The sequence below is a fragment of the Carlito syrichta genome, unplaced genomic scaffold, assembly GCF_000164805.1.
Source record: "Carlito syrichta isolate Samal-C Ts95f unplaced genomic scaffold, Tarsius_syrichta-2.0.1 Scaffold169767, whole genome shotgun sequence".
In the NCBI taxonomy this organism is placed as follows: domain Eukaryota; kingdom Metazoa; phylum Chordata; class Mammalia; order Primates; family Tarsiidae; genus Carlito; species Carlito syrichta.
The window spans coordinates 246,699-256,441 of record NW_007113863.1 but is presented as its reverse complement, the minus strand read 5'-3'; the positions used below and the strand labels follow the sequence as shown (position 1 = coordinate 256,441).

The window sequence follows — 9,743 nt, the reverse complement described above, 5'->3', positions numbered from 1 at the left end:
GCGTATGTGTGTGGGGGGTGATTAGTCAGATGCAGCCTCCCCTCCACCCCTCTCCTCTGTGCCCCAGAACAGGGCTGGGTTAATTCCACTTGGAACTCCCTGACACCAGGACACAGATCTGAGATGGGCATCTCAGACCCAGGCGGAGAGGCTTGCCTGTCCCCTGGACCGTTGCCTTTTTTAAGTTCTTTGCTTTTAACATTGAATTGGCACAAAGCCAGCACTGTTTTGTGCGCCTTAAAATACTAACTCATTTCCTCATTCATTCGTTCATGTGACGACGTTTGGGTGCTGAGCACTGGAGAATCAGCAACAAACAAAAAGACAGACGAGGGCGCCCACCCTCACAGAGTGTGGGTGGTGGGGGGAGGTTGGGGACAGATGAGAAAACAGAACACTCAGTGTATGCTGTAGGAACGCCGAGAAGTCCCTGTTACTGTCTGTATTTTGCGGCTACGGGGACCACAGGCATCTAGCCATGCCGCGTCCGGAGTCGGGGGCCCTCTCTCCTTGGCCTGGATGGCTGCAAACTGCAGGAACTCCCCAGGCTGAGAGGAAGTGGGAGGGTGCTCTGGGAGGGGGCATAGTCTGTGCAAAGGCTGGGCATTGCTGGGAGAAGGCAGTCGCTGGAGTTGAGCGAGAGGGAGAGAAGACAGACTCCAGCATGGCTTTGAACCCATGGGAATCCTGAAGGTTCCAGCTCCTGGCTCAGGGCCGGGCCGGTGGCCTGCCAGGCATGAGGGAGAGAAAAAGAGTATGAAATGCCCAGCACCAAGGTGGATAGCCAGGATGGGAGTGGACGCTTGGTCCTCTCGTGGGCCCCAGGAGATTCACCCCGAGCCCAAGCCCCTGCCTCTCGGGCTGCCCCGTCGCCCAGCCCTGGGGCACACCCAGCTGCTGCAGACGTGCCCGTGCTGGCGACCCAGGCCTGTGCGTCGGTTCCAGCTGAGCGGTTCCCGCAGAGGGCTGGGAGGGCTCCGGCCCATGGCCCTAGCTCGCCGACCCCCAGCTGAGCTGTAAATGACTTTTCCATTTTCCGAGACCTGCGCCCGGGCCTGTTTGGTATTCAGGGACGCCCGGCCCACTCTTGCTGGCTCTCAGCTCGGCCCGAATTACTTGATTAAAACGCATATCAACTATTATGTGATTCGTCTCTCTGCCGCAGCTCCTTGCCAGGGCCTATGTTAAACTGTAATAAAAACTGGGTTGGGAGGCGGCGGGCGGGGAGGGTGCAGGAGCGGTGAGCAGGGTGTCTGGGGGCAGAGAAGGACACTGCACCTCGCGGCCCCTGCTGGCCTCCAGTGATCTGGGGCGACACGGGGTTTGGAGATGGGTCAGCTCCCCGCTGCCTTTGAGTCGGTCAAGAAATGGTGGCCACCTTATTCCCAGGCCCTTCCTCTGGCCAAAGAGGGAGGAGGGGAAGGCTGGGGATGGAGAGGAGGCCACGCCGGTTTTCAGGATCAGAAATGGAATTTTCCATCGTCCTTGAACTTGCTGTGTCCAAGTGCACTGCCTCCAGGCCAAGAGTCCCGAGTCCTGGGTTTTCCTTCCTGACTCCCTGCCCCGGAACTGTGCTGAACATCTGTAAAAACGAGACAGTACCGCCTGCTTGACCCTCCAAGGTTATGGGGAGAGTCTGTGTTGAGCCAGCAAGACAGCTTGTAAACTGTAAGGTGCTGTGTGCACGTGCAGGGTGACGGCAAAGGAACTCTGTGATTGCTCTACCAAGCGCTATTCATTCAAGAGGCCTTGATTGAGCACCTGCTGTGTGCCCAGCACAGTCTCTGCTGCTCAACCCAGTGAGACTGACAGCCCCATAAACAGGCAAGGTCAGTGTCGACTGAGGAGCTTTGAGAGCCCCGGGGAGGGCGGGGGGGGGGGGGGGGGGAGGCGGCCACAGGCTGGGTTGTGCTGGACAAGTAGGGGTGCACCCCGGAAAGGAGTAAGACTCTAGGCAGAGGAAGCTCGTGTTTCGTGGTGCAGAAGGATCACAGCTCAGCTCCTTCACTTCAGGAAGCCACCAGTGGCTGGATGGAGCCGTGCGGGCGTCGGGTATGTCAGGACATGCGGGCAGGGCTGGTGGTAGGGGCCTCGCTGGCAAGGCTTTACAGTAAATCAAAATAATTAGCTGGGCATGGTAGTGCACTTCTAGTCCCAGCTACTTGGAAGGCTGAGGCAGAAGGGTCACCTGAGTCTAGGAGATCAAGGCTGCAGCGCCGCTGCACTCCAGCCTGGGCGACAGAGTGAGACGCCCACTCAAAATAATAATAATAATAATAATAAATCCTTGCACGCCTTACTAGGTGGCTTTGAGAACAGACTGAAATAAAAACCATGGGGACAATTTGGAACGTAAATGGCACATGAAGAATTTATTGTTGATGATGACAGTGGTGATTAGAGATAAGGAAAGAGGGTGATGGGTATAGGGCCGAAGCAGTGTGAGAAAGGACACAGAGAGCCCTGTTGCCACCATGTCACCCTCGCTCCAGTTTCCCGAACCCCCACACCCCGCCTGGCACACCCCGGTCGTCAGCGCTGGTTTCCAGGGGTCAGTGGCAGCGAAAGGAGGCTTTGAGGGGAGGCAGAGGCTAGGGAAGAGGCGATGAGCCTATCCCCGCACCCCATCCATCGCCATCACCCGGGCTGCACTCCGCCTGAGCAGAACTTGCTGCCCTCAAGCTTCCAGGAGCCAAGCGGCCCAGCTCCCCTCCCTCCCCTCCTTCTGCCCTCAGGCTGCGGCAGTCACGGGGCTGTCCCGGTGGGTCAAGCCTGCCTGGTGTCCCAATTCGTTGGGAAGCAGTGTCTCCTCCAAGGGACTGAGAAATCCAAGGACAGGGTGATACCTCCCCCATCAGATTCTCCCTAAAACGGAGGCTGTTTCTCCCCGGTAAGACTGGGAGGGCTCTCAGGTGGAGGCGGCAACGCTCCCTGGCTCTGTGTGGTCCTCCTCACATCCCGAAGCAGAGATGGGATCGAGGAGCCCGACTCAGGGCCTCTCCCTGCCCCTCTCTCTTGGGTCTGTCTCCAGCCCAGCACCTGGCTCCGTCTACCCCGCCGCCCCCGACCGGCCCACCCCACACAGCTGCTTGGCAGTGTGAGGGCAGGAGCCAGGCTGGCCGGAGGCCGCTCCCCCACTGCCCACCCATCCTGCTTCTGTTTAACGAATGCACGCCCATGGCGCCTCTCCCCACACCCACCAGCTTTGGTGCCTAGGGGATTCAGGCCCAGCCAGCAGGGCCTCTCTGTGGCCAGTTCTACCTAATCCTGCTGATTAATTTAACTCTAAGGCTAAGGGTTCCAGGGGCGGGACAGGGAAGGGCATCCCAAGACGGTGAGGGTTCGGGAAACTGGAGCGAGGGTGACATGGTGGCAACAGGGCTCTCTGTGTCCTTTCTCACACTGCTTTGGCCCTATACCCATCACCCTCTTTCTTTATCTCTAATCACCGCTGTCATCATCAACAACAATAAATTCTTCATGTGCCATTTACGTTCCAAATTGTCCCCATGGTTTTTATTTCAGTCTGTTCTCAAAGCCACCTAGTAAGGCGTGCAAGGATTTATTATTATTATTATTATTATTTTGAGTTGGCATCTCATTCTGTCGCCCACTCTTAGGCTCAGGTGACCCTTCTGCCTCAGCCTTCCAAATAGGTGGGACTATAGGTGCACGCCACCATGCCCAGCTGAGTTTTTTGATTTACTGTAAAGACGAGGTCTCTCCAAATTACCCAGGTTGGTCTTTAACTCCTGGACTCAGGCAGTCCTCCTGCCTTGGCCTCTCAAAATGCTGAGATTATGGGTGTGAGTCACTGTGTCCGGCTAAGGATGTATTATTAGGACCATTTTTACAGCTGAGAAGACCAAGGTCCCAAGGAGAGAAGTGACTTGTCCAAGGCCACACGGTGAGGGAAAGACAGAACCCAGAATCAAGGTCTCAGGCCCCCAGACCAGGACTCTCCATAAACCAGGCTGTCCCAGAGGCCTCCAAACACTCCCTCTCCATCTGCTCCTTCCTCCCCATCCCCCTCCGGGAAGGGAGCACAGGCTTACTGGCTGTGTGGCCTCCGTCAAGTGACTGACCCTCTCTGAGCCTTGTTTTCCTTATTTGTAAAAGGGTCAATAGTCCAAGCTTCACAGCCCTGTCCTAAGGCTGACACAGAGAAGGCCCAGCCCAGGTCTCTTCCCCTGGGCTGGGCCAAAGTGAGGTGGTGGAAGCTCTTTTCCAGCAGACTGAAGTCACAAACAGACTGCAGTCCTGTCCTCCTGAGACCTCTCTGGATCTCTGGCTGTCCTCTCCACTCAGTGACCAGAGGTTGTCATGGCAACTCCCATCCTCTGAGAGGATCATTCCAGATCCCTCTGGATGACAGAGACCTGTGGGCCCTGCTTTGCATTCTTGAATCTGGGCCCTGGTCTGGGCATCTCTCTGGACCCACCGAGTTCCCCAAATCCCTGCTTAGTCAGAGGCGGGAGGGACAGGGAGGAATTAGACCTGGAACTCCATGGCAGGTCTAAAAAGCGGCGGGTCCTCTGAAGGACAGAGGGGCCAGATAGGGCATGAGGGGGCACTGGGGCTTGGCAGAAGCTCCTTGACTTGTCATCTCTGAGCTGGGATGAGGCAACATTGGCTGTTTGCTGACTGGGTTCATGATTTGTGTCACATCCCTATAGCTGGTCCTGTTACTTCCTTAATACTTTTTTTTTGAGTTGGAGTCTCATTCTTGTCCCCCAGGCTGCAGTGCAGTGGCACGCTCACAGCCACCGCAGCCTCCACCTGCTGGACTTAGGCGGTCCTTCCACCTCAGCCTTCCAAGTAGCTGCAACTACAGATGCACACCACCATGTCCCGCTAGTTTTTTTGTGATTTATTGTAGAGATGAGATCTCACCAAGTTGCCCAGGCTGGTCTCAAACCTGTGGACTCAGGCAGTCTTCCTGCCTCGGCTTCCCAAAGTGCTGGGATTACAGGCTGAGCCACTGCACCCAACCTTCCTTAATACTTTATACAAGAGCACCTTTAAAAACTTAACGCAAGGAAACTGATGCTCTAATAAAAAGATGGGAACCATAAAAGCAAGCAGTGCTCTGGGCTGCTGCCTGCCCTCTGTTCATTAAGAAGGAAGAAGAGCTGTTAAAAACAGTCCGGGGTTTGGTACAGTGGTTCACACCCGTAGTCCCAGCACTTTGGGAGGCTGAGGTGGGAGGACTACCTGAGCCAGATCAGCCTGGGCTTGATGAGACTTCATCTCTACAATAAACCAAAATATTGGCCAAGTGTGGTGGCGTGTGCCTGTAGTTCTGGCTACATGGAAGGCTGAGGTGGAAGGATCACCTCAGTCCAGCAGGTTGAGGCTGCAGTAACTGTGATCATGTCACTACACTCCAGCCTGGATGACAGAGTGAGACTCTGACTCAAAAAAAAAAAAAGACTATCTAGAAATTTGCTGGCCTAGGTGGTGGCCACCAGCCCCATGTAGCTATATAAATTTGAATGCAAAGTAAATACAATTAAAAACAAAATTCTAGCCATGTGTGGTGGTGCCTGCCTATAGTCTCTGCTACTTGGGAGGCTGAGGTGGAAGGATTGCTTGAGCCCAGGAAGTCAGGTTATCGTGAGCTGTGATTGCACCACTATACTCCAGCCTGGGCGAGAGAGCAAGACTCTGTCTCTAAAAATAAAACGCAAAGTTTCTCAGCTGCACAAGGCAGTTTTCAAGCACTCACTACCACATGTGACCAGAGCTGCCATATTGAACCTTGTGATTCTAGGGCGTTGCAACATTATGGGTGGTTCTATCAGACAGAACTGCTCTAGAAGTAAGTTGAGACTCCATTGGCTTGGGGTTTCCCCTGGGATGGGACTGTGTCTCCTCTATCGGATGGGGCTTCTGCAAGGATGAGGGCTGTGTCTGCCACCCTCTCTGACTTCACAGCTCTGAGGACAGTCTCTGCCCAAAGATTTCACTCCCCACAACCTTGCCTCCCCCTTCCCCACTGACTCCTGTCTGAGCTTGAAGGTCCTTCCTGGAGGGACCAAGTCTGACACCCCGTTCCTGGTCTGAGAGTTGGCCACCCTTCCTGCCTGCCAGTGTCCGCTTCCTCCTTCTGAGGCCAAGGGCTGCCTTTCCTTGTCACCATCAAGGTTATGCAGTGAGTTTCAGGAGGGGCGTCCTTGGGATTGGCTGCATTGGACTCTGAGCCCCAGACATGCTGGGGCGGGGGCCCCAGGATATCAACTGTGCCCACCATGGTTTCCACTCAGTGATGGGGGAGGTCAGGCAGTGGGCAGCCCTAACCGGGAAGGGCAGAGGAGGGGTTGGATCGGACCCCAGCTCTCTACCCAGGGGGGTGAGGCCAGCAACCATGAAGGGAAAATCCCTTTGCCCTTGGTTCCCTTGATGTGTGACGTGGTGTCACAATCGGGGACAACTGGGTCGTGGCCAACAAAAAGCAGGGACGACTTCCCAATGGAAGGAGAGCAGGATGGAGGGAAAGGGGCAGAGGTGTTGCCCAAGGCTGGATGACCTCCCTGGTGCATGACCTCCCACCCTTCCCATCCACCCCCCTGGCTCCTGGCTATGGATGCAGCCCTACCATAAAATTACCCATCGCGCCTTTTGACACACGGGGCTTTTGCCCACGTTCTTCCTTTTGTCTGCAACACCTTTCCCTTCCCCTCCACTAGACATCTAAAGAGGCCCCATGAGCTTTTATTTTATTGGGGGAGAGGGGTTTGTCCCTGGTGGGAGGAGCCTATTCATGAAACCACCACTGGAATCAGTTGGGGAATCATGGGACTCTGTGTTGGTGAAACAGATTGGGGGAGGGCGCAGTCTGAGTGCATTTCACATTGCCTTCCTGTGACTCAGTTTCTCCCATCTGTCGTGTGAGCGCATGATCTCTGAGGCTCAGGCCCTCTCTTACCCACCACACGCCTAACCCATTCCGGCACCCAGCAGGTGCTCAGTAAAGGCTTTGGGAATTGAATGGATGGCACAAACATAGAAGTGCTTCCGGGAATATCAAAGATGGAGAAGGAAAGAGGGGGAGAGAGAAACGAAGGTGAAAGGGAAGGAAGAAGCACGGGTGGGGAGGAAGGACTGGCAGCTCCTGGATGTGTGTCTGCCCTCTCTTCCCTCTCCCTTCCTTTCTGCTTCCTCTTTTCGACACTCCCCACGGTTGCCTGGGGGGTGCTGAGGGTATAGCTTCAGAGCCCGGGCTGGGGGGGTCTCCCTGCTAGTGTCCCTCTGCTCGGTCAGAAATGGGCAGGAGACACAGGACTGATGGGGACAAGGAATCTGTTCAGTCCCCGGGGGTCTCAGTCCCGACAGCTGAGGAGCTTGAACAAGCCCTTCCTGCAGCCTGCTCAGCCTGGACGTGGGGTTGGAGCAGATTCCTGGCATGGCAGCCCGGGCTGGGGCTGAGTGGCGAGCTGGCTCCAGCCTCCTGGGCAAAAGGCCTTCACCCGCCCCCAAGCTCCAGGATGGAAATTAGTGGGGATGATTGGAGTGGGGGCCCTGACCCTGGCCCTGGCTCTGGCCAAGGTCATCCAGGTAAAATCTCCTCCTCCAGCCTGGGAGGTCACTCAGAGATCCTGGGACATCCTGGGAAGGGCTGGTCAGTGGAAGTCATGTAGTGCAAAATCTTCATGTTACACACGGGGAAACTGAGGCTCAAGGAGGGGAAGCAGCCTTCCAAGGATCACAGGCATTTAGGAGCAGAGCCAGGTCTGGAGTCCGAGCCTCCTAGCTGCCAGCTCTCCATGCACACATTTGCTCCCGCCCCCGCCCTTTCTTCCTGCTTTCCTTCTTTTCTCGGTTTTTGCAATATTTCTCCCAAATGCAATAACATTGCTGTGTAATGATCATTATTTTTTAAATACTAAAACAAAAACAAGTATTAAAAAGAAGACAAAATCCTGATGCCTTGGAGGTCACGTTTGCTATGCTTTTGGAGCAGCGGTCTATAACGTGCCACACACACTTTGCCCAAAAGTGGACTCTTCCTTCACACGCTGGCTTGGACCTTGCCTTTTGCTTAAAGTCAGATGTATTGCGGTCTGGTCAATGTACAGTAAAATTCTCCCCTTATAACTGAGGTTATAGTTCTATCAATTTTGACAAATGTATTCCACGCGTCACCCTCCCTTGTCAGTCAAATAACCCAAGTGCCCAGCTAGAGGGGATTGTTTATGTTTCTAAAGGGAGAGTATTTAACCCATCCCCTAGGGCTGGGCATGGAGATGGCTTTCCTCCCCTCCCTCTGAGAACCATGCTGCAGCGAGTCTCCTTCCTCTTCCTCGTGCTTGGGAGGGATCTGACCCTCAGTGCTCCCCACCAGACCCCAGCACCCCTCCATCTCACCAAGCCCCTGCCTTCTCCCCCTCTCCCCTCCGGCTGCAGGGAACCGGCTGGACGAGGGCTCAGACGTGGAGTCGGAACCTGACCTCCCGCTGAAGCGCAAGCAGCGTCGCAGCCGCACCACGTTCACGGCCGAGCAGCTGGAGGAGCTGGAGAAGGCCTTCGAGAGGACCCACTACCCCGATATCTACACCCGCGAGGAGCTGGCGCAGAGGACCAAGCTGACGGAGGCGCGCGTCCAGGTGAGGAGCGCCTGGGGTGTTGGTGCTGCAGGAATATTCTGGAGACCAGGATTGCGGAGGACGTGATAGCCAGAGTCAGTGAATGTAACGGGCCCCTGGGGGCATTTGCAACAGGTGGTCCAGGGACCGTGTGGACCAGTGATGCCACCAGCCGCGGATGCAGAGTTGGTGAGCAGCACGTGTTGGTTGACTGACTGAGTGGTGGACAGCCCAAGTGGGAGGGAGGGACAGGGGGAGAGAAGAGGGGAGAGGGAGAAAGAGAAAGAGGGTGAGGAAAGCAGGCAGGAAAGAGGGTGGGGAGAGAGGCAGGCGAGGAGGGCATTGATTCAGCCAGGAGAGAGGACTCAGGTGTGAGATAAACCTCCATATCTCTGAGGAGGAGCACGGGATCGGGAAGAAAGCTTCCCAGCCAGTCTAGCGCCCTCTGATGGGCCATGAGTTTCCTGTCACAGGAAGCAGGCAAGGGGACGGAGCAGGCACATTCCTGGTGGTTAGACGCATCAGGGCAGGGTGGGCAGTCCCGAAGACCTGGACCATCCCCTCCACGCCCTCTTTGTGTGGGAAGCGGAGTTCACGGATGGCCCCCACTCTGCCCGGGGTGGAGGATCGCCTCCCCTTTCCAGGCTGAAGGCTCAGACTCCACAAGGCAGGAGAGTGTCGGGGGCCCAGGCTGAGCGTGGGGGGTGGGGAAGGGAGCTCAGGTCAGGTCGTGCTGAACAGTCTCCGCGGAAGCCTGTTCGTCTTCTCCGTGGAGGGAGGAGGCGGGTCGCTGAGGGCCCGTGCTGCGTTCCAGGGGCTTTGGAGCCAAGAGGAGCCAGCCCTCGCCGGGCACCCCCTTCAGGGCCAGCTGCCGTGCTGGAGCTCCTCATATGTGACCTAGCGGGAGCTCAGCCACCTTGTCAAGTCGGTCGGTCAGTCGGGAATGGTCGCCCCCCTCCCCCAGCCACAGGTGCAGAGACTGAAGCCCAGAAGAACCACATGCTCAGGGGCACGAGCTGGACGGTGGCCAAGGTGGACCCACGGTCGCCCAGGGGGGAGGAAAAAGTTGACTCAGAACCTGGAACTAGAAAGCAATAGGGACAATCCTGGAAGCAAGCTGGGGTCTCAGACTCGGGGCCCAGGGCACCCCCATCCCCC

At 56.2% G+C, this 9,743-nt stretch overlaps 1 protein-coding gene across 1 annotated transcript in view; it reads left to right on the top strand.

Moving 5' to 3' along the window:
• Positions 1-9,743, top strand: part of PAX7 (paired box 7) — a gene marked incomplete at its 5' end in the record, with an annotated part of 103,016 nt that overhangs the window by 46,309 nt on the left and 46,964 nt on the right. Inside the window, one exon of the mRNA XM_008051334.1 lies at positions 8,407-8,606. Coding sequence (XP_008049525.1) covers positions 8,407-8,606 — 200 coding nt within the window. The remainder of the gene's footprint in view (positions 1-8,406; positions 8,607-9,743) is intronic.